Genomic DNA, 24,084 nt, shown 5'->3' with positions numbered 1-24,084 from the left:
GGCTGGGGCCCACGCGGCTGCGGTTGGGGAGGGGCCAGGCGGGCAGACGCTGTGCCCACAGGGCAAGGGGCGCCCGCCCGTCCTGAGCCCCGAAAGGAAGCCTGGCCTCGCCGGCTGCGATTATGGCGAGGAGCTGTGTAATTAACTCTAAAAATGGGAGGCTGAGGAAATAAAGTGGACGCTTCGGGGAGATTGGCGTCAGGCGATGCTCAGACAGCAGCGGAGCCGGCCGAGGCCGCAGGGTGGGCGGGAGGGTCTGAGACCAGCGGGGACAAGCGGGTGCCAGCTGGGGCGGCGTGTTGGCGGCCACAAACCGGGGGGCTTAGGGCAGTGAAAGTGTATTTTCCCGGCCGAGCCGTGGGCCTGGCTCTCTCTCAGGGCCCCTCCCAGCTTCCGCAGTTTTGCTGGCCGTCGCCGTAAAATACAGGATGTACAAGATTTACCATTTTAACCATTGATATTTTATTTATTCATTTATTTGTTATTATTTTTTTTTAAGGGAGAGAGCGTGCAAGTGGGGGAGGGGCAGAGAGAGAGAGAGAGAGAGAGAGAGAGAGAGAGAGCGCATGCGAGGGAGAGAGGCTCCCAAGCAGGCTCCATGCTGACGTGGGGCTTGATCCCACAACCCTGGGATCATGACCTGAGCCGAAATCAAGAGTAGGACACTCAACCGACTCAGCCCCCCAGGTGTCCCCATTTTAACCATGTTTTAAATGTTTATTTTTGAGAGAGAGAGAGAGAGAGAGCAGGGGAGGGGCAGAGAGAGAGGGAGACACAGAATCCGAGGCAGGCTCCAGGCTCCGAGCCGTCAGCACAGAGCCCGATGCGGAGCTCAAACTCACGAACCGCGAGATCATGACCTGAGCCGAAGTCGGACGCCCAACCGACTGAGCCCCCCCAGGCGCCCCCGTTTTAACCGTCACGGTGTCACGGTGTCACCTGACAAGCACCTCTGTCATTTCCAGAACTCGTTCATCACCCCAAGCTACATCCGTCCCCGTGAGACACTGACTCCCTGTCCGCCCCAGCCGGCACCACCGCTCTTTCTGTGACTCCCTGTTCTGGGTGCCTCGTGTAAGTGGACTCCTAGCGTCCCTCCGTCCGAGTCTTGATGCTTCAGGAATGGCAGACAGGGCTGTCCACCCCAACAGCTATGGCTGTGCAACTTAGATTGATTAGAAAAAAATTAAAAATGTCGTTTCTCGGTCAGATTAACCTCATTTCAAGAGCTCAGGGGGCACATGTGTCTAGTGGGCTGCCCTACTGGACAACACATACCTCGAACGTATCCATCCTTCCAGAAGGTTCTGTGGGGGCGTACTCTTGTAGGCTCATGGGGATGAAAGAGACGTGACCAGTAGCATCGGGTCTGAGCCGGGATCGGGCCTCGGGCCAGAATGTGTTTTGCTGTTGGACGCATCTTGGTTGTCCTTTGTCTACCGAAGAAATGGGAGTCCGTGCCGTCTGCAGACCAGGGCGTGTGGGGTCCACGACGGTTCACGGACGTGGACGCTGGTGCTGAGCTCGGGGAAGGGGGTCTCCTTGTCCTTAGGGGCACTCACATGTTCGGGGGTCCCGGGGTCATGTCTGCGGTTTGCTCTCGCACATTCGGAAACCACCGTACCCCGACACAGCCGGTGCGTCAGCATCGGCCGTGACCGGCGACCCACCCTGGCCAGGACAGGAGGCGCGGCCCAGGGTGGAGGGCCCCCCGGGGTGGGTGCTAGGCCGGGGCGCCGCGTGCCTCGAGGGCATTCTCTGAGCAGCTGGTTCCCCAGGTCGACCGTACCTTCTGATTCTGGTCTGTCCCTCCTTCCATCTGTCCCCGCGTCTGCGTTTCCGGGGGGCTGGTGCTGGCCGTGTGGTTCTTGCCGTGGAGCCCCCGGGCCCTTAGTGAATGGCTACTGGTGGGGACGACCGGTCTGAAGTCCCCGGGCCCCTTCAGCCCACATGTCGCTGTCCTTGCTTCTGACGCGCCCTTGCTGACTGGACTGGGTGGACCGACGGTCCTCGCACGGCATGGCTCACTCTGTGCCATCATGGTGCGCGGCCCAGCCAGGCACGTCCTGTTCGGAAACCGGGCCACGGGAGCCGAAGCCGCTGTCCCTGGTCCTGTGAGTTGGAATCAGTGGACAGGACTCGAACCTGGGGCCAGAACAACTCCGGATGGTGCTCTCCAGGAGGCCCGGCCCACAGCCCCCGTGTGTCCTTCACCAGCAGCTTCTCCACAGGGACCGCAGCCGGCCATCCCGTTCACCCCCAGCCCCAAACCTCCAGCCCCCGTCACTTTGCCAGGCCCGGTGTCGCCGGGTCACCGGGTGGAGGAGGTGCCCCAGTGCTGATTGGGAACCCTGGCCCTGTGCGCCCCCAGCCTCCCACCGCGGCTGGCGTGTCCACTCCCGGGGTCCGCCACGGACGGCTTCCACGGACCGTTCTGGCCTTTGGTTTCATCACATCTACGATAATTGGGGCGGGCCTGCGCCAGGGAAGACAGGTGCGTGTGCATGTGCGTGCACGCGTGTTTGTATGTGAGGGGCGCACGTGTGCAGGTGCCCGTGTGTTCACGCGCTGGTTTTGCTGATTCGAGACCACATTTGCAGTCGCGATCGTCAGTGCTGGGTCCCCCTGGGCAGGGGGGCGGGACAAAGGGTCAGGAGTGGCCGGGGTGAGCCGGGGGCGCCTGTGATGTCTGGCCCAGCGGGGCAGCGGTGGTGAGGCCTCCCCCCCCCCCCCCCCCCCCCGCCCCGGGCAGGGATGCGCGTCCGGGCCGGCACCCGCCGCTGCCTTTACACTCTTCTCACAGACCCTGGGGGCTCAGTGCTCTTGTCTTCTCTCCTCTAGTTCCTGTGTTTAAAGAACATCCGCACCTTCCTGAAAGTCTGCCACGATAAATTTGGACTACGAAACAGCGAGCTGTTTGACCCCTTTGACCTCTTCGATGTCCGAGACTTTGGGAAGGTGAGTGTCCGGGCACGGTGGCCGAGCGCCGGCTCTGTGTGGGGCGGCGGGGCGACGGGACAGGCCTGCCTCCTCCGGGTCTCGCCGCACCCAGAGTGAGGTCAGGTGTCCGCAATCCGGGAGGGCAGAGGGAAGGCAGGGTGTGGACGAGGACACAGCCGGGGGCTGAGCCCTGGCCCTGCCTCCCTAGCCGGGGCACCTGACGTATACTTGCTCCCCCGAATCTCCACTCTTCACGGGAAGTCGGGCAGGTGTTACTACCAGCCCGCCCGGGGGTCGCGTGAGATGCTGCAGGGGCACGTTTACTCGTGGAAAGATCCGTGGCGGTTACGCTCAATGCCAGCAGAGCAGCCTGGCTCTAAGCATGTGTTGGGCGAGGAGCAGCCTGGCTCTAAGCATGTGTTGGGCGAGGAGGGGGTGATGACCCGAACCCCCAGGGTTCCTGGAGGTGATCCTCGAGGCCTGGGCCAAACAGCTCAGAAGTCTCCCCGTGTTCTCAGAAGTGCCCTTTGTCAGCTGTCCCGCAGAAGCCCTGTTGGTGCAGGTGAGAAGGTACCTGGGGCTGGGCAGGTATGAAGGCCGGAGGCTGGCGGGGGGTTTCAGCTCGTTTGTGAGCTGGCTCCCTGGTGAGCCTGCCTTCATAGTGGCCAGAGACGTCACCCGCCATCTGAAAGCACATCCTTTTAAATGGCTGGAGTCGGGACCATGATCCCGTTTGCTGGATGGAGGCCGAGGGCTTGAGGGAAGGCCTTGTTCTGTGCTGCCTGGAGTTGGGTGGCCCCCCCCGGCCCCGTGGGCTCTCAGAGGACGGCACCGGGGAGCTCTGCCCTCGGCTGCGCTGGCACGGGCTCTGTGAGACAGTCGCTTCCCGGACTGCCCAGGGAGCCACTTTCCACCTGCTGATGGGAAGTATCGGGAGATGTTTATTGCTTAATCTATCTGAGGACCATTATCGGGGACTTGGTGTTTGAGGAAACGTTCTATGAATACATGATTTACGAAATGCAGGGAGAATTTTGTATTTACAGTTACGAGCGCTGAGAAGTCCGTTCGAAGAGGAACCCTTCCTTGAGACGCGATGAAGTGTCAGATTACTGTCAGTAGCTAGGATTTTCCCATAAGCCACCTGGCCCGATGGTGTTCCCCCCGCCCTTCCCTGGTTCTGAAATTCTCTAAGAAAGAGATTCAGGGACCGGCTCAAGAACCCGTGTCTGTGTGATCAGCACCTCATAGAGGTTTCCGTTTCCCCTTGAACAGCTCACTCAATTCCCTGTGCCCCGGGCCGCGTGTGCCCGAGCGGCAACCGAGGCTGGGGTGGGGCCAGGCAGGTTTCCTCTCCTAGAAGTGGGCTTCCCAGTCCACGGGGCTGCTTTCCAGTGGATTGGATCTCCTCTACTGTTCTCCTTTCTCCTGGGGAGCGGCAGTGCCCTGGGCTCTGGAAAGGGGCCTCCCGGACATACACCCACACTCTTCACCTGTGTGCACACTCACGCAGAGACACTGCTTTGCACTCACATGCTTTCATATGCACTCGTGCATACACACTCGGGATCACACACACACACACACACACACACACTGAAGCACACAACCGGTCTTTAAAATAATCATATGGAGAAAAAGACGGGATAAACCTCGGCCAAGTTCATTGCTTGGCGAATAGTTAAAATGCAAATGACCCAGGCTGCAATTCCGTTTTGCTTTTGATTTGCCACAGCTGAATGCAGTGATGTAAGGTGCACGTAAATTCGGATCAAACTCTCATCCTGCGACTCGCCAGCCGTGTGGCCACGCGGTTTGCCAGGGGGGCGCCCCTCGTGCTCATCGGCGGTTCCAGGGAGGCGGCTTGGCTCCAAGGTGGACGTGCCAGGTCCACCCAGAGGGGCCGCGAGGACGCCGCTTCCGAGCTGGCCTCCGGTCCGCCCACGTGCGCTGTGACAGTCACTGGCGATGCTTCGCCACACCGTGGCATCTGCTGTGGGGGGCCAGGCGTGGTGTGGAGGTGGTGTGATGGCCCAGACCCGGGCGCTGAGCTGTGTGCAGGGGGCGGGGGGGGGGGGCCTCGGTTCATGCCCTGCACTGACGACCCTTTGCTCCAGGAGGGGCAGGGCTCGGGCAGAGCTGCCCCATCCTGCCTCTGCTTTCCGTGTGTGACCCTCGAGTCAGGCCGCTTGAAAATCTCGCCCTGCTTACTGGCTCGACCACTGGGCAGGTGACACGGTGCCTCTGACCTCGGTTTGCCTGGCTATGCAGGCGGCGTGGCACCCAGCCGTCAGTAGCTGCTCCTGAAACGGCGGGCGTGTGTCGCTGTCCAGCCCCCCGCCCCCGGGTCCGGCCAGGGCAGAACCAGAGCCTCACAGATCAGCGACAGATCTACTTTCTCCCTTGTTATTTTACTCGTAAAGACGTAAGTGTGCGTCTTTGGAAGACGGGGCCGGAGGGCTAAGTGCACAGAGTCTGCACCCTCGCGGGCTGTGTTTGAGTCCAGTGAGCGGCTGTGCCCGGGTCGCTCAGTTTCTCCAAGCCCTCCCCCCCCCCCCACTAAGGTCTAGTTGAGCAGAACGTAGAATTGGGTTTGTGGAGTGCTGACACCTGGCGCCCGTCCCGGGCAGCTCGCCCTTGTTTTCCCCCTCCCTTCTCCTCGTTCCTCTGCCTCTTGTTGGCTGCGTGGGAGTGTGGGAGGCACGTGGGGCTCCGGGCAGAGCCTGGCCTGCCCCTTCTGCCCGCTATGCATCTGGCCAAGCGTCCTCCTTACGGGTCTCCTGCCCTGCATGTGATTCTCATCGAGGGACACCTGTGAGTGGGTAGCAGCACTTCCAAGCTGGGGGCCAGTGGAGGCTTCGGCCTCTGGGTCGTGCTCTCCCCGTAGCGGCCCTGGCCTCTCCTGGTGTCCAGGGAGGGGGATACCCTGGAAGAATAAATCGCCAGCAAAGCCCCAGCGCCTGCGGCCTGCTTTGCTTGGTGCACGGACACGCGGGGACTCTCCCGCTCCTGGACCGTGGCGCTGGGCAGGGCAGGGCTGACTGGGCCCCCCCGGGCTGGTGATGATACGGAGCTGGTCTGGTTTCTCATTCACTGCTTTCTGAGATGGGCCTGGGAAGGTTCTTGCACAGACAGAGTCCCTGGGCACAGAGACACAGCCAAGTTTCTATGCGTCTCTTCAGAGACATCTACTGAGATTTCCCATGGGCCTGGATTCGCCTTTTGGCCTCCAGGAGCCCAGCCAGGACACCACGGCTCTTCCAGATGGGCCTGGCGGCCATCATTGACGTCAGACCGTGAAGATGTGACCGCATGCTCTGCCCTCCCTCTGGCCCCCCCGCGGTTGGCCCTGGAGTGATGAGAGTCCCAGCCAGCAGGGAAGCAGCGTCTGTCCCACTACCGAACACCGAGCTCTGTAGGATCAGAACCGACTCGTCGTCTCCTGGGCGGGTGAGGCCAGTGGGGCAAAAGGACTGATCTCCGTAGCCGGGCGATTGCTGCCGACCAGAACCTTCTGGGAGCCTGGGTTCAGGGGGATGCTGAAGCTTCTTCCGGGGCACGGGTTTGGGACTGGGGGGTGGGGTGTAGGGCCAGGGATTGGAGGGAGGGGTTTCTTTCTCACTGGCTGCTGGTGTTCATGGCGTCCGGGCGGGGAAGGGATCCTTACGGAGACGCCGGTTAGTCTCAGGCTGCTTTAGAAGTTTCCAGGTTTTTTAAATTTTTTTTTTTTTTAATTTTTTTTTTTCAACGTTTATTTATTTATTTTTTTGGGGACAGAGAGAGAGCATGAATGGGGGAGGGGCAAAGAGAGAGGGAGACACAGAATCGGAAACAGGCTCCAGGCTCTGAGCCATCAGCCCAGAGCCTGACGCGGGGCTCGAACTCACGGACCGTGAGATCGTGACCTGGCTGAAGTCGGACGCTTAACCGACTGCGCCACCCAGGCGCCCCTAAATTTTTTTTATTTAAGAAGGTTTGTGGTGTTCAGATCCTGTCCCTGTCCTGGGTTTTGTTGTTCCTTTTCCAAACAGCTACCTCTCAGCTTCCCAAGCCTTCATATTGTTGGAGTCGTTCCTTCAGGAGAAAAAGCATTCGTTCATTCATTCGTTCACCCATCCACTCACCCACCCACCATCTGTTCACACGCCCATCATCGTATCCACTCACCACTCGCCCGCCCCCCGCTCACACATCCGTCTACCATCCCCCTGTGTACCCAGCACTTAATTTACGGCACGTTTGTGGAGCACCCGCCGTACCAGAGAAGTTGCATGGCCTTTGCCCTCCAAGGGGGAGCCCAGATTAGCTGTTGTGCCATCAGTGGTAGAAGAAAGGAGAAGGTGAAAACCCTGGGACTTCCCCAGGAGCTGCCCGGCCCTGGCCCATCTCTCAGCCGCGACACCAGGAGGATTTCCTCCGCGATCGTGCCCTAGGGTGGGTCACGCACAGTGAATGCACGGCCCGTGTTGCTGAGGGAAGCGCTGAACCCCTCTCTCCGGGGATACCGCTCGGAGCTGGGGCTGATTCCCACGATCTTCCCGTGTGCAGACCCAGCCCGCCCCCCAGGCCCTCAGGCTTCTCCTGCGGCCTCCGCTGGGGCAGACTGGGCCGAGCAGGGCACGTGCAGAGGGGAGCTGGTGTTTTGGGGCCCTCGAAGCTTCAGAAGGTGTTTTCTTAACCCAGGAGGCGTGCTGGGAGGGGCAGGCTGCGTTGGCTGGGTTCTCTGCTCCCTGGCTTAGGGCACCCGGGCAGACCCTCAGCAGAGGCCTTGGTGGGGTGGCGGGCAGGTGGACCCCTGGAGACCCTCGAGGGCTGCGGGAGCCCTGGGCACAGCCAGCCCCCCAAGGAGCGAGCCCTGCTCGCCGGGGGGAAGCCACTGTGCCTTCCTTCCAGCACCTTCTCTCATGTGGATTCTTTTGGAGCGAGGCGATGGAGGCGGCCGGCAGGAGAGGGAGGGGCTTCCTGTCCGCTAGGCCTGGGTGGGATCTGGGCTTTGCAATTACTTGGGCTCCTCAAGCTTTCCTTTCTGCAGGGATACATACGACAAAGACGCTGTGACCCACCGTGTGGCATCGATACGAGGTCTGAGCGAGGAAGTGCAAGACGGGCCCCAGTCGACTCTATCAAGTACTTTGTCCCTCTTCCTGCTGGGTCACCCGGCAGGCTCCGGCAGGAGCTGGCGGACCCGGAAAGTTGGTTCCGGAAGTCTTTCCTTTTTCTGGTTGCTTCCTGGGTGTTTCTTGCATTAAAGGGACCAGGTTTGGTGGGCGGGCGTGGGGAATGCAGGGCTTGCTGGTGAAATCCTGCCACGGGCGGACCTTTCCCTTCTCCCTGCGTGCCCCCTGTTGGATGCACACGGCCCAGCGTGGGAACAGGTGGCCCGCATCAGCTGGGCCTTCCAGAGACGCCGTTGCCCCGGCCTGGAAGCCGGTTGGGAGTTTTGGGAAAGAAGATCCTGGTGAGGCTGCGGTTTCTGTGGCTTTCTGCTGGCATTTTGGTCCCTGGAGGTGGCAGAGTGGTGGCCCCACCTCCTTATTGCGCGCTGGCCCCCGGGGTGAGCTCATTCCTCAGCCCACGTCATGCAGCAGGAGGCGAACCCCAGGCTGCAGGGAGTCGCAGAGGGCTGGCTCTGGGCTGTCCTTCCCTCGTCCGTCAGGAGTGGCAGTGGTCATGTGCGGGGCTCCGTTGCCGCTGTGCTGGCCTCCTTAGGTCCACGAGCTCCCGCCGTCCCTCAGGGACCTCATGAAGTAGGGAGGGAGCCGGGGCCCAGAGAGAAGACGCATCCTGATGGGGGAACGGGAGGTCTCTGTTCAGGTCCTGCCGGCAGAGGTCGGTTGTTACGCATTCTGCTGCCCCTTCCCTCCCGCCCGGCCGGGCCGCTGTGTGCAGGGACAGGGCGAGGTCAGCCCTGAGGAATTCTGCAGACGGGTTGGGGAGCTAGGCCAGAGGCCAGGGTGGAGGCTGGGGGGGCAGATCGATGGCCAGGAGGCCAGTGTGGAGGCCCACAGCGCTGTCTGGGGAGAGGCCGTGAGAGGCCTGAACCAGGATAGAGCTGACCATTAGCCCTTTAAAAGATGCGGGGCAGTGAACGCATGACTTTCGGAATGACGGTCAGAGCAGGTGCCGGTGATTCCCTCCTGCGGTGGCTCTCAAACCACTTTGGGCCTTCTCACGAGGCAGGGAGGAGGCAGGGAGGGCAGGGCCTGCTGAATCAGGGTGAGCCTACTCTTACCTGCTTTCCTGGGCAGCACCGGTGCTTCTAGAAGCCAGGGGGAAGTGGAGCCGCTGAGACAGCTTTCGGGGCTCGAGACGGAATGTGATGCTGAAGGGCCGGGGCTGGCATCGGGGCCTGGGCGGCACGGTCGCCTCACCCCCTGGGGCCGTGGTTTCCCCGTCTGTAAAATGGGTCTGCAGCTCGGCCCACCTCTGAGAAGTGTGGAGGAGGATGTGGCAGGGTGCGGCTGTGCGTGCTGGGTCTGGAGCCCTCGTCCCCACCCCGCCGAGCAGGTGGCTGGCAGCCTTGGCCGTGGGCCGGGCACAGTGGTGGTTCCTGCCGGAGCACCCGCCTCGCCCGGCCCCCTCGCCCGGCCCCTGCTGTGCCAGCCCCAGCATTGATTTCTCTGTTTAGCGTCTGCATCGACCAACACGTCCCCCGGGTGCCGTCTGGCCAGGGAGGGAGGCAGCAGGCAGCCGCGGGGTATCGATTGGACCCCCTTATCTCTGCGCCCAGGCCCCGCGTTGCCACGTGTCTGTCCGTCCCCTCTTCCTGTTTGTTCACCAATCTGCACAGTCCTCGGTGTTCTCTCCAGGCCTTTGTGCCACTCGTTTGATGAGCCCCAGGCGCTGACGCTGCGGCCACCGTGATGTCGTGGGCCAGGCGCTCTGGTCCCACAGAGTCCACGGCGCACTAGTTACTTTTAAGATGCGGCCGCCGGGGGGCGCTCGCGTGCACACGCATTGGGGTGGGCGTGGTCCTCTGCTCCCTTCCCATGGGAGCCGTTGGCCGGGGGTGGGGGCGGTTGGGTGTTGGTCCCGGAGTCCCTGCAGGTCTCACCCCCACCCCCCCCCCCCCAGCGTGGGAGGGTCTTGGGTGTGAGGCAGAAGCGGGGGGGGGGGGGGCGTCCTCTGGGCCTTTGTGTTGGGCGGGGCCCCGGGCAGGTGGCGGCCCCCAGACGCGGCCAGGTCTCCGAGCACCCTGTGCCTGTTGACTCCCGTCTTGCCGATGACTCATTTCCGGGGAGAGAGGGGGATTCGGGGACCGTGGGTGTATGTGGTGGAAACGGTCACACCTGACAGCAGAGAAGCAGGGGTGTGGAGGAGATGGGCTCTGGAGGGGTGCGCCCAGGCCTCGCTGCACCAGGGCAGAAGGCTGCCCGCCTCTCTGGGCCTCGGTTTCCCCATCTGGGGTCAGACCGCTGCCGGGATGGCCTCTGGGGCGTGGTCGCCGGGGGTGGCCCTGTCGTCCCCCTGGGTGTCGTCCTCTCCTCTGGGTCTGCTCTGCCCTGCAGGCCCCACCCAAGCGGCTGAGAGCGTTTTCTCTGCTGGGTGTGGTGTGGCTCATGCCTGCCTTTTTTCCTCTGTCCACAGTCAATTAAATATTAATTGGCTAATTGTTTCTCCCCGGTGCCCCGAGACATTGTTTCTGTGGAAGCCTGACAGTTTGATGTTTGCAGCAAAAAATGCTGGATGAGAGTAAGAAGGAGAGAAGAGAAAAAAATAGCAAAACGTAAATAATTGATTGTAACAAGGTGTTCTTTCTTGGCACCCTGGGAGGCTCTTCTCACGGGGTATTGATTCTTCTAAAGGCACCGAGGGGTCTGTAGTGCTGGCATCAGCGGTAGGATCCGGCCTGAGAGTGGGGGGCGGCTCCCCTGAATCACAGGGAGTGTGGCTACGACCTTGCTGGGGAGGAGAGACCTCACCACTGCCCCTCCGAGAGCTTTGCCTCACCCCCGCCCCCCCCCCACCCCGGTGCCGCAGGTGCGGGGTGCAGGCCCCCCCACCTCCCCCCGATTCCAGGATTAGGGAGCTTGGGCCGGAGTCCGTCCTGTGGATATTTATCCTGGGCGATCCTTTTTGACTTTCATTTTGTAAAAGCAATTTTGTATTGTGATAAAACGGACGTAACATATTATTGATCCTTTCGGCCATTTTTGTGCACAACCCAGTACGTTCGCGGTGTTGGGCGGCCGCCACCTCCTTCTCATTCCAGAGCCTTGTCATCACCCCAGAAGGGAACTCGGCCCCCTCCCGTCCCGCACCCCGGCCCCTGGCCGCCACCCACTGGTTCCCTGTCTCTGTGGGTTTCCCTGCTCTGGACATTTCACGTGCCTGCAATCAGGTCACATGTGGCCTTTTGTGTCTGGCTTCTTGCGCTCGGCATCACGGGCCCTGGGGACGTCCTTGTGGCGCCTGCCAGAATTCCATTCTTTGTGGGGCACCCTGGTGGCTCAGCCCGTTGAGCGTTCAACTCTTGGATTTCAGCTCAGGTCATGATCCTAGGGTCGTGGGACTGAGACCCTTGTCGGGCTCTGCTAAGAGCGTGGAGCCTGCTTGGGATTCTCTCTCTTTCTCTCTCTCTCTCTCTCTCTCTCTCTCTGTCTCTCTCTGTCTCTCTTTCCCTTTGTCCCTCCCCCACTTGTGCATTCTCTCTTGCTTTCAAAAAAAAAAAAATATATATATATAAGTTAGAAAGAACTCGGTTCTTCATAAAGGCGGAGTAGCATTCTGTTGTACGGATACACCACCTGTTGTCTCTCTGTCATCCGTGGGTGGACGTTGGGGCCACGCCTACCTTTGGCTGTTGTGGACAGTGGTGCTGCTGTCAACGCAGGTGTGCAAATGCCTGTTTGGTTCCTGCTTTCATTTCTTCTGGGTAAATACCCAGAAGTGGATTTGCCGGATCCCGTGTTCAGTTTCTGGAAGAATTGCTCTAATAGTCACAGTGGCTGCACCATTTTGTGTTCCCGCCAACAGGGCACAAGTGTTCCGATTCCCCTGTATCCTCGCCAACATCTGTTGTTTTCTGTGTGTGTGTGAGACAGCCACTCTAGTGGGCGTGAAATCCTACCACTGTGGTTTTGATTTGATTTGCATTTCCCTCACGGTTGGTGACGTTGAGCGCCTCTTCTTGTACTCATTGGCCATCCTTGTGTCTTCTTTGGAGAAATGCCTGTTCAAGGCCTTTGCCCACCTTCGAATCCAATCCATCCAATCCTATTGAGCTGTAGAAGTTCTTTATGTATGCTGCGTACTAATCCCTCGAGGTGCGTGGCGCACGGATCTTCCCCCCCTTTCCACCGGTCACCTTTTCGCTCCCCTGGTAGTGTCCTTCGATGCATAACAGGCTTTGATGAAGACACATGGCTGTTTTTTTCTTCTGTTGTCTGGGTGTTTAGCGTCCTCTCCAGTGAGTCACTTCCAAATCCAGTGTCATGAAGTTTTTCTCTTGTGTTTACTTCTGAATGTTTTATGGCCTTAGCTCTTACATCGAGGTCTTTGATCCCCTCTCGAATTAATTTTGGGATATGGTGGGAGTAAGTGCGCAAACCGTACTTTGTGTACGTGGAGGTCCTGTTTTCCCAGTGCCCTTGCTTGAAAAGATCGTCATTTCTGCAGCGGACCGTCTTGGTATATTTGAGGGAGGGTGGGTGTTGCAGACGGGGCCTCCACGGAGGGTTGGCCAGAAGCCCCCCGCCTCAGGGCAGCGAGGGAAGCGTTCACCGAGTGGCCACATCCGTCGGTTCGTCCGGGAAGAGTCTGCCCAGTCAGGCCCAGCTTCACCCGCCTCAAGATCCCCATCTTTAAAAGCCCCCCGCCGCCAGCACCGCCCCTGCTCGGGACAGGTGTCCACCAGGCACCCACCTCGGCCTTCCCTTGGGGGTGTCAGGCCCCTCCCCAAGGTGTGTGAGCCCAGGCCCCTCGGCAGCCCCGGACGGGGCCGGGAGCCCGTTCTGTCCCCGCTGGCCATCTGGTTGGAATCGGGGAGGCACACGTGCATGCCACGTCCTGCCTGCTCCACCTGCCGGCAGGCGGGAAGCGCTCAGGTGCAGCACTCTGTGCAGACGTCATTACAGCAGCCCTCACGTCCGGTGCCCTCACGTCCGGTGCCCTCACGTCCGGTGTCCTCACATCCGGTGCCCGTAGCTGAACCTCCGAGAAGAGCGAACGTCTCGGCAGACGGGCTCTGTGGAGATTTGTATAAACGGCGGTTGATTTCTTGTCGGCGCTCGGGCCCCGGGCTTCCTCCCGGATTCAGCGCCGAGCCAGGTGGGGTGGGGGGAGCTCGTGGGGACACGGCGGGGCCGGCTTTGAAGTCGGAGCCCGTTCCCCAGGGTGGCCGCTGGGATGCCGAGGGGTTGCCGGAAGGAGAGCTGCTAGTGAGCAGTGGCCACGAGGAGGCTCGGCGTGTGCGGGGCGAATGTGGACACGGGCGGATGCGGCTGGTTTCACGGGCGAGGAGGCCCGGTGCTTGAGGTCAAGGCCAGCCCCCTCACACTGGCCCGGGAAGGCGCGCCCCTGGCCTGGGTCATCCACATGGACGTACCGGGCTCGGCACAGCCTCGCAAGCGCGGTGGACGTCGCGGGGCCCTCCTGGGGATGAAGTGGCTGCGGCCACAACCAGCCTGAGATCAAACCTGAGCTGAGATCGAGAGTCGGACGCTTAACGGTCGGAACCCCCCGGGCGCCCCAGTCCGGGGTCTCCTTAGACCGGAGGCACCGTGCTTGCTCAGTGTCACTGTCAGGAAGGGGTGAGCTCAGAGCGGGGCCCGGCTGCAGCCCTCATTCTGTCCATGAGGCTGTGGGAGGCAGCGGTTAGGAGATGGGTCGTGCCGTGTCTGGGCTTGAGACCCAGAGGTGAGGGACCTTGGAGCAGGACACAGCCGGCTCTGGACATTCAGTGCCCCCCACCCCTTCCTTCCACAATCACTTCAGGAGTGCCCACCTGGGCCAGGTGCAGGGGACAGAGTTGTGAGCGGGACGGACCCCATGTTGCCTGCTGCTGTGTTGTCTGGGGGGGGGGGGCGGGGGTTGCTCTCTCCGGCACGTAGGAGTTTGGGGTCTGAGGGCCGAGTGCTCCAGGGAATCTGCTGGGTCCACACGCCTGGCTTTGGTCCCCCTAGGACCCTTTTGAATACCCTCCTCTCCTCTTAGGGCCGCACGTTTTCAAATATTACGCCAACGAAGCCAACGACATTTATTAAGTAATTAGTTTTCCCGTTTTTAATTAATCAAAGGCTAATTACGAGTTACATCTCCAATTAGAGTTTCTGGTCCACGCCTGGTGGCGGTGCCCCACGCGGAGTGTGCTCCAGCCAGCCGGAAAGGGGGCGGCAGGAAGTCAGGGGTTGGGTATATTCAGTTTGGGGGTGTGCAGGGGTGCTTGGAGACGGTGGGGACGGTGACCTTCAGGACCCCGCTTAGGGCCCCTATCTGTGCAGAGGGCACAGCCGGTCAGCACCGGGCACCGTGGCAGGTTGGCAGGCGTGGGGAGGCAGGAGAGGGAGCTCAGAGGGTGACGGGTGACGGCAGCCCCAGCCCCAGGCCACCCCAGGGCTCCTCGGTGTCACGGGGTCCCGGAGGGTCAGCCGGGGCGTTCTGAGGGCGGGCATCCGGGGAGGAAGGAGCAATCTTCCGGCCCGGGCCTTGTATAGACGGGGACACGGGCCTGCTTTGTGACCTGCTGTGGGTCCGAGACAGAAACTGGCCTTTCTCTTCCGGCCCCGGGAGCCCAGGCCCCAGGCGATGGGGGGCTGAGTACAGCCTTTCAGGACCACCCGATGAGGCCCCGGGCTCAGCCTCGGACGGCAGACCCCCTCACCCGTGGGAGCTGCTGATGGCGTATCTCAGGGGGCACCCTGGCCCCCGGCCTGTGGCGTGGTCCCTGCATGTTTGCGCTTCTCCTGGCCCGAGGGCGGGTCACGCTGGGGCCCCTTCGGCCGCCGGGGCCCGGGGATGACAAGAGCGGACTGTTTACTTTGCTTCCCCGAGACAGACTGCATCCATCTGGCTCCGAGTTCTGTGCTGTTTCCGGTTTGCATTCCTTCTTGATCTGAGACTGAAATATTTTAGCTGGTGGCAAAAATGGCTCAGTGCCCTTCCTCCCTCCCAAGTGGAAGGAATGTTCAGGAAGAGTCTGGTGTCCTGGCGCGTTTCCTCGCCGAGTGGGCACAGGTCAGAGATGACCTGTGGATGAGGAAGGCAGGGAGGGCAGCTCACTCTCCTGGCCACTGGGGACAGGGAGGCCCTGGGCTGGGAGTCTGGGTGCCTGGTTTCCGGGAGGCCGCCAGCCGGGGCTGCGTCCGGGGCAGGTCACGGGGGAACAGCTCCGTGGTGCCTGCAGCCTGGCCTCCGCGGGCCGGGAGGTCCGGCAGTTGCTTAACTTTCCAGAGGCTTCCATTTCTCATTAGTCCTGCTGTGCAGCTTGGTAGTGAGAACGCGGGAAGGTGGCCACAGTGCTCCTCCCATGGAAGGTTCCGGAACTGGTGCTTTTACCCTCCAGCAGCTAGTCGGGGAGCATTGGAAACGCAGGAGTGTGGCTGCAGGGGAGGCCAGGGAGGCGGCCGCTATGGACGGGGCAGCTGTAAACCATGAGGGCCACGGGCAGCTCAGGGAAACGGGCAGGTTAAGTGGTGGACATGATTCAGAGACACGACCCCAGACCCCAGATCTTAGGGACGCTGTGGATCCCGGGGGCCAAGGACGGGACGGGGGTCAGACAGGCCCAGGCTTGCGTTCTGCCTCGTGCCGATTCAGTGGGTGAGCTTGGTCATGCTACAGAAGCTCGCTGGCCTCAGTCATCTCATCTACAAAATGGGAGTGGATAGGACACCAGCCTCGTGGGGATCTGAGGCTCGAGTGAGACCCACGTGCAGGACCCACGTCGAGGACCCCAGCCAGTGACTGCACAGAAACGCCTCCCAGCAGGTGCCGTGGAGGGGTGCACTCTGGAGGCCCTCGTCTCTGGCCTGGATTTCTTTTTTTTTTTTTTAATCAAAAAATTTTTTCATTGGGGCGCCTGGGTGGCGCAGTCGGTTAAGCGTCCGACTTCAGCCAGGTCACGATCTCGCGGTCCGTGAGTTCGAGCCCCGCGTCGGGCTCTGGGCTGATGGCTCAGAGCCTGGAGCCTGCTTCCGATTCTGTGTCTCCCTCTCTCTCTGCCCCTCCCCCGTTCATGCTCTGTCTCTCTCTGTCCCAAAAATAAATAAACGTTGAAAAAAAAATTTTTTTTTTTCATTGTTCATTTACTTTTGAGAGAGAGACAGAGACAGAGTATGAGCAGGGGAGGGGCTGAGAGAGAGAGGGAGACACAGAATCTGAAGCAGGCCCCAGGCTCTGAGCCGTCAGCATGGAGCCTGACGCGGGCCTTGAACTCACGAGCCGTGAGATGGTGACCTGAGCCAACGTCAGACATTTAACCGACTGAACCACGCAGGCGCCCCTCTGGCCTGGATTTCTAGATGGTTCCTGGTAATGGAGGTAGCCCGGGGCAGCTGTAAGTGGGTTCAGTCGACAGACAGAGGCACTTGAAAACGCAGGAGTAAGACAATTATCAGCGACAGGCTTTCTGCCCTGTTTTGTCCTTCTGTCGCAGCAAAGACCACACGCCTCCTCGGTGTAAAAATAGTTGGGGCTGAGCTGGAGGCACCGATTCCACTGTAACGTTTCTAATGGTTTCCCTATTAACTTAACTGGTGGAAATCACCCTGAGATGTCTTTCAAGTGGAAAAGGAGAGATGTCCTAACACTGTGGGCATATCATTAGGAAAAGCAAATTAAATCATGTTTAATGGTGTTAGAATCTCAATCACTTTGGAAGATAGAGCCAGTGAAGCAGGGAAATGACAAAATTGCTGACACCCTTTGGAAGGAGGTTTGGGAACGGAGCACCTAGCCGTGCTCCTGGGAACGGCGGTGGGCCGGGCTTGGGGGGGGGGTGGGGTCCCAGCCGGTGGGTTCCAGCCCTGTCACGGTGCTGGGTAAGTTCTCCGTCTCACGGGCTCAGTCTCTGCCAGCAGGTGCGGGGCCATTGTGGGCCGGGGGCGTGTCCCCCCAAAGTCACCCCAAGGTGGAGGTGTTAGGATACGGGGGCTTTGGGAGGGGAGTGGGTCGTGGGGTGAGCCTCGGGGGAGGGACCCCAGGGCGCCGCGAGAAGCCGGCCTCACCCAGCGTCAGGATCCTCTGTGGTTGTCGGCGGTCGGTGGTGTTCTGACAGCCGCCGGTGTGGACCAAGGCGGGGTCCAACCAGCGCTCTTGTGTCTCAAGGATTCTCTCTTCCAGGTCTTTTGGGTTCTGTCTAGAATTGGGGCGCAGGACCAATCCAGCCCTTCGTTTTTTAAAGTTTAACAGAGAGAACAAGCAGGGGAGGGGCAGAGAGAGGGGGACAGAATCGTGCCGACAGCAGAGAGCCTGACACGGGGCTGGAACGCACGAACTGTGAGATCGCGACCTGAGCTGAAGTCGGTTGTTTAACCGACTGAGTCCCCCCGGCGCCCCCAGTTTGGCCCTTTCACGGATGCCTGACCGGGCGGATTGCTGTCCTCCGTAAGCTTCAGTTTCCTCATCAGAGAAGGGTGGGTGGCCCTGCCTCGGGACCTTTGTGGGTAAGTGCAACCCCGTGGGCCTGGGCTCAGAGTTGGGTCTGATCCGTCTGGAAGAGCCGTGGCCCCTTTGTACGGTGTGCATATTTTCAGTGGGGCCAGTGTTTTGTTTTTGAGTCGCTGATGGCTCTTCGGAGATTATGTCTTTGCGACTTGCTAGAAATGATATCTCTAGCTCTTGTGAACATAAAAAAGCCTTTCTTGCGTAAAAAAAAAAAAAAAAAGAAGAGTTTTTCTTTTCTCTCATGGTAGGTTCTCAGTTCCCTGATATGTCATAAAACATATTCAACTTGACATTCTACCATTAGGGAGTCATTCCTTTGACTTTGTTCCTATTGATGTAGGTAACCCGTTAGGCTTTATCGCTCGCTTCTCAGCACCGAGGAGTTTGTTGAATCCTCTCTCGAGAATGGGTTCTGATTAGGAACAGAAAAGGAGCTTGGGCTCTCCAAGGGGAGGACCAGCTGGGGGCCCCTGAGGCAGAGAGGCACAGAGCGCAGAAAACTGAATGAGCTCTCCGGCGGGGCCGTCGCCAGCCCCGGTCAGGGAGGGCTGGCCTGCGGCCTGCTTGGGTTTGGTGAGGAGAGACATTTGAGATAGTCAGGGAGGGAAGCAGGGGTGGGGACTGCGGGGCATTACGGCCCCTTGAGAGGAGCAGCCCCTTCTCGATACTCTGCGAGCTTTTGCTGGGCACCAGCCCCGAGAGAGGTAGGGTGACTGGCTCTGGGACACACGGCTGACGCTGTTGGGGATGCATACAGAAGGCACTTAATAAGTGCCTTAGCACGACCGGAGGCATCCGAGGCATGTTTGCAGGGGAGCGGACAAAATTGAGGTTGGTCCGGAAAAGCCAGCTGTACTGGAGAGGTGGGCCTGTCCTTCTGCCGTGGAGGCCGGTCCCTCAGCATCCGCCCTGTCCCTCTGGTGCGGGGCCTCCCCCCTCCCCCCCCCTCCCCCTGCTCTTTCTCCCCCTCCACCGGCCACTGAGACTCCCGCTCACCCACCCCTGCGTCTCAAAGCACCAAGCTCCCTGTTAAAAGTCGTACTGTTTCCCGCGCCCATGTGGCCCATCGGGGGCCCAGGAAACAGGGCTCCGGAGGTGGGAGGCAGGTGTTCTTGCATTTTCCAGGCTTGAGCTGGCAGGCCCCGCCCGGCCTTTGTCAGCGCCCACAACCCTCCCTTTGTGCAAGGAGGGATCTCCCCAGGAGAGAAACTTGGGAAATGAATCACTGTCCGTTAGCGTGCAGCGCCGGCTGGCAATTCATCTTGTCCTTTATTCCGCCTTATCTGAGCGAGACGCTCCCCGCCAGGGGGGAGAGGCGGGCGACGAGGCCCCTCCTTCCCTCCTGTCCCCATGGGCGTGGCTGGGGCCTCTGCCCATTTCCCACCAGCCTTCGGGAAGGGAGAATGTGGCCCGCGTGTTCTGTGTGTGCGTGCGTGTTGTGTCTGCACGCGTGTGCGTGTGCGTGTGCGTTTTGCGTCCTCCGTGTTTTCCCGTGCGCTTCTCTGCGGAGACGAGGGGCACCCTGAGGGCTCACGGTCTCGGGGTGCTTTGCAAAGGGGGCAGGCCCCCCCCCCCCCCAGTTTGCATTTCCTTCAAATGAAAAGTTTCTCGTCGTGGGGACTGTGTCTCTGGGCAGACATTCAGCCGGAAGCCGGCGGTGGGAGCCGTGGAATCCCAGGATGTGTTGAATCCCCTGGAAAACATCAGATTGGGGGGTGGGGACAGGGGGTCCGGTGATGACCCCCATCCCAAGGAGCGGGGCCGTGGAGCCCCTGTGCCCTGCCCCAGGACCGTCCTGAGGTCATGGAGCCCTCGAAGACGGGGCTGGGCCCTTGAGCGGGCATTGCCGAACACGCTGGTGTTTGCGAGGCTGGTGCACACGGCACCCGCGTGCCTCCTCGCGGCCCCCTCCCACCCGTGAGCCCTTGGCCTCCTCTTTTCTGGGGTGGTGGTGGTGCAATGCCCATGGCACAGAACTTACCGTGGTAGCCGCTTTAAGGCGTGTGACCATTGCCACCGTGTAGTTTCAGAAGACGTCCGTCAGGCCGGAAGGAAGCCCCGGACCCGTGGCAGCCACCCCCAGCCCCCAGCAACTGCCCGCCTGCTTCCGTCCCTCTGGACTCCCCTCTTCCGGATGCTGCGTGGAAATGGAATCCTGTGTCACGCGGGTTTTGTGTCTGGCTTCTTCCACTCGGCGTGACGCTTTCAGGGTTCATCGATGGGGCCAGCGCTTTGTTCCTGTTTATCCTCCCGTGATGTGCCACAATCTGTCTGGCTGCTGCTGGACCCTGGGGTGTTTGGCCGTTGTGGATTGCGCTGTTGTGAACGTGTGTGCAAGGATCTGTTTGAACGCCTGCTTTCGTGTCTTGGGGGCACGTGCCTCAGAGTGGAATTGCTGGCTTCGGGTGTAGTTCTGTGTCTAACTGGCGGGGCCGGGGCCTTCCTGGCTGGGAAGGCAGCGCGGTCGCCTCCCGGGGTTTGGGGTCTGACGTATTGAAGCAGGGTTGTCACTGTCGCTTGGTCACGGCTTTGTTTCAGGACTGCTGTGACGCTCTAACCGGCTGGCCGTCCCTGCCACGGGAGGCATGTCTGTGCACCGTCCGGGCTCCAGGAGGAGGGCTTTCTTGAGGGGGGTCACGTTCTCCCCGGGACCCGCCTGGTGGTGTTGTGTCTTCTCTCTGTCCCTTTCTACCGAGGGCTCGCTCTGTCTCCTCCCTCATCCCCACAACCCGCCATGGCCATCCCCAAATGGCATTCTTAGCTGCCGCCCCATCTCCGTGACCATCCACTGGCCAGTGTGGCTGGGGAACGTGGTCTCTGTATCCCGGCTCCAGGATCTGTGCATCTCGGTGGGGCCAGGCGCTGTCCCGCCCCTCCTCCGCTGTGGCTGTGCTAGGACGTGTGGGGACAGGAGGGACAGTGAACGGATAGGGGTGGGTAGGATATGAGAGGGAAATGTGTCTCTGTCAGGAAGGACCAGTCAGTGTCCTCAGTAGCCATTGGATTCTGTGCAAACTTGGGCGTGGCTGGAAAGCAGGTTGGGGTCGGGGAGCTGGTGGGGGTCCCTGGACCGGCCGCAGGAGCTGGGGGGGGGCGGCTGGGGGCATCCGCGGCCGGCTGGACAGGGAAGGAAGGTCGTAGCGGGATGGGGTTCTGTTAGGCGGGAAGGTGTGCTGGGCACTGTGGGCTGCAGGGCTGGGGTGTCTGTGCCGTGACCGCGGGGCCGGGGGGCGTCTTTGGGTCAGACCTGGGTGGCTTTGCAGCTGGTCTGCAGCTGATTCCTCTGCCCAGTCCGTTCTGTGCAGGCCTCTGTCCCCGCCATGCCACCGGCGTGGCCCCTTCCGTGGCCTCCACGGCGCTGAATCCATGGTCAGCTCTCTGCTCTGTCCTTCTGACTCCAGAGCGCCATGCACCCTCACGCGGTTTTCTCCTCGGGCCCCGTGCTGGCGCTTTCTCTCTGCCCTCCCCGTCCAGAGAGAGCCTGATGGGCACGCGACGCACCCAGAGCGGTGTCCCAGGATCCTGGCCTCCCTCCCCGGCTCTGCCCCTCCCAGAGGCTCCCCTCCCCCCACCGGTGGCACCTGCTCCCCCTCAGTTGGGTCGGACCGGGCCGCTCTCAGCCGGGCCATCTTTGACGTCTGGAGCCAGTTTTTGGTGTGGTCACAGCTGGGGCCCGGGGATGCTCCTGGCATCTGGGGGTAGAGTAGAGGACAGCCCCAGAGGCCACTGGCCGAGGCTGGGGAACCCTGAATGATAACCCAGACCCACCGCTGTGCGTCTCTCTTGTTGGCGGCTGGGTCAAGTTCGCAGCTGGGGCATTTCAGCCTTTTCCGGTCTGTTCCCTCTACTGATGCCCTTGATCCCACTGCTGTCTCCAGCCTGTTCTCTGACCGTGCCGGATCTAAGTCTGATTGTGCCCCTGCTCTGCTCAAACCTTGCCTTGGGTCCCCTCATACTCAGAGGAAGGGCCAGCACCCCCACAATGGTCATCATGGCCCAGGGGGCACGCCTGTCCCTCAGGCCCATCGCTCCCTGCATTGCCTGCCCTTGCCCAGCTCTGCTGGCCTCTCGCAGCTCCTCCATCAAGCCAGGCCATTTTTACCCCAGGACCTTTGCACATGCCAGTCCTCTGCCTGGATTGCACTTTCCCCAGATGGCTGCTCGGCCTGACACTCACCTCCTTCAGGTCCTCGCCCGCTTCCCCTGTTCTCACCACCCCTCCCCCACACCCCGTCCCCGTCCTCTGCCACGCTCTCTCTTGAGCACTGAGAGCTATCCTAGTTGCTTATGTCATTCTCCCCGGAGAACGCGGGTCCCACGGGGGCCGGGCTGTGTCTCTTGTCCACCCGTAGATCCGAGGAACCAGCGCAGCGCCTGGCACGTAGTTGCGGCCCCAGAAACGTTTGCAGAATGAATGACGTGGCGGTACTTTCTGGAGATGACCTCAGGTGTCGTTCTTTCCTCCCCCAAATACACGGGGGCATCCTTCCGGGGGCCTGGTTCTTTCTGGAACACAGCTGGCATTTATCGTTCATTCTCGGGGCTCATTAAACAGACCCAGAGCTCCCGGCAGAACAGGGAGGTGGGGCCGGGCCCCCGGGGGCTCACACGATCTCTCTGGAAGCAGGAAGCGCCAGCAGACCTTTTCCCGACTTCTGCGTCTCGCCCTGGAGCCTCTGCACCGTGCCGAACGCCGTGTGGACGCTGCTCTCGGGGGCTGCCTGGGACCTCCCCGAATCACCGGCATCTCGCCTCCGTTTGCTGTCGAACGTCAGGCAGCTCGGCGGGGACGGGATCTGGTCGGCTTGCTCTGGCGTCCCGGCAGCGGCATTCAGAGCCTGCGGTTCTCAGGGGACCCCTGCGGAGACCGTGTCCCCTGGCGGTCACTGTCGGCGCGTGTCCGTGGGGGCTCTCTCAGCACAGAGGTGAGCGCCACTCTCCGCACGGGGCCCGGAACCTTGACCCCACCCAGGGGGCATTTTTTGGTGGAGAATTGTGGTGGGGACAAAAGTCACAGCAGGGACAGCGTGCCCTCCAGTGTGCAGAGTTGTTCCCACGAGTGTGTGCGTCTGTCAGCAGCCCCCACGGGTGGGGGGCTCACTCCCAGAGCCCGCCCCCCCTGCCCCCCACGTGCCAGTCGCAAGTTCTAGGTTGTCACCTGTGCTTTTGACGGACCCGCTGTAGCTCAGGGTCCCACCGGCCCCTCCTCGGGCTCGATGACTTTCTAGAGTGGCTCCAGAACCCAAGAAGACCGTCTACTCTAGAGTCTTGGCGTATCACCAAGGTCGCGGGAGCAGCCAGGGGCACAGGTCCCCAGGGGGCGGCGTGGGGAGGCCAGGGAGCCTCCGTGCCCTCGGACCCCGTCGTCAGGATCTGGTGGAGGCTCCCTCACGCGCGCACCTGCTGGGAGGATGGGGGCTGGGGCTGCAGTGTCACGCTTCTGACCACGGCGTGGTCTTTCCGGTGGCCAGTCCCCATCCCGAGCCATCCAGGAGCCCGCCCCGGGTCACCTCATTAAAACAAAAAGTGTCCCTATCACCCAGGAAGTTCCAAGGGGTTTAGGAGCCCCTTGTCAGGATCTGGGGTCAAAGACCGAATATGTGTTTCTTTTAAAAAAAAATTCTTTCATGTTTATTTATATTTGGGGGGGGGGGGGCTGTAGAGAGACAGGGAGACACAGAATCCCAAGCAGGCTCCAGGCTCCGAGCCATCAGCACAGAGCCCGATGCGGGGCTTGAACCCACAAATGATGAGATCAGACCTGAGCTGAAGTCAGACGCTTAACTGACTGAGCCACCCAAGCACCCCTAGACTGGGGCCCCAGGCTCCGTATTTTTTGTACCAGCACCCAGGCTGTGCAACAGGCTGGGCCTGAGAATCAGTCCTGGGGAAGCCGTGCCGTGAGGCTTTGGGCTGCAAGCGTTTTCCTCCACCAGGAGGCTGGCTGGGGGCGAAGGGCCAGCTAAAGCGTCCGCTGGCCCTGGACTGGGGGCCGGAGGACCCTCGGGACCACCCTGTTCGTACAATTGGGAGGGGAGAGCAAAGGGCAGGAGGAAACGTTTGGGGGTGATGGATGTGCTCACTGTCTCGGTTGTGTCGGTAGTTTCAGGGGTGTGTATGTCAGAACCGATCGAATTTAACGCTTGAAATACGTGAGGCTTGTTGCGTGTTGATCGGACCTCCGTAAATCTGTGACAGATTAGCCACAGTTGGATGTTCGTTTTCTCAAGGGCCACAAGTGGCCGGGGAACCTGGTATTCGGCAGTGCAGACAGACCCAGCATCTCCCTCATTCCAGAAAGTTCCGAGGGGTGGTGCCACTCTGGAGCAAGGCTCGGGGAACAGGTTTGTGAGTGAGGCATGCTTTTTGTTGTTGTTGTTTTTGCTTATAAGAAAATTTACCTCCGGGGCCACCTGGCTGGCTCGGTTGGTGGAACGTGTGACTCTTGATCTTGAGGTTGTGAGTCTGAGCCCCATGTTGGGCGTAGAGATTACTTAAAAATAGAATCTTAGGGGCACCCGGGTGGTTCAGCCGGTTAAG

General features: G+C 60.8%; 1 protein-coding gene across 5 annotated transcripts in view; it reads left to right on the top strand.

The window, feature by feature from the left end:
* The window catches only part of VAV2 (vav guanine nucleotide exchange factor 2), a 164,646-nt gene that overhangs the window by 30,372 nt on the left and 110,190 nt on the right, over window positions 1–24,084 (top strand). For all 5 annotated transcript variants that reach the window (XR_015243172.1, XM_086684418.1, XM_086684417.1 and 2 more), the window contains exon 2: window positions 2,842–2,958. Coding sequence is in view for 4 of the 5 variants with exons in the window: in XM_086684418.1 (XP_086540544.1) it covers window positions 2,842–2,958 (117 nt within the window). In the remaining variant the exon portion in view is untranslated. The remainder of the gene's footprint in view (window positions 1–2,841; window positions 2,959–24,084) is intronic.

Source organism: Puma concolor, chromosome D4, assembly GCF_028749965.1.
Source record: "Puma concolor isolate L17-30 chromosome D4, mPumCon1.1.hap2, whole genome shotgun sequence".
Taxonomy (NCBI): domain Eukaryota; kingdom Metazoa; phylum Chordata; class Mammalia; order Carnivora; family Felidae; genus Puma; species Puma concolor.
The sequence above is the reverse complement of the archived record's forward strand: the minus strand, read 5'-3'. Positions and strand labels throughout refer to the sequence as shown.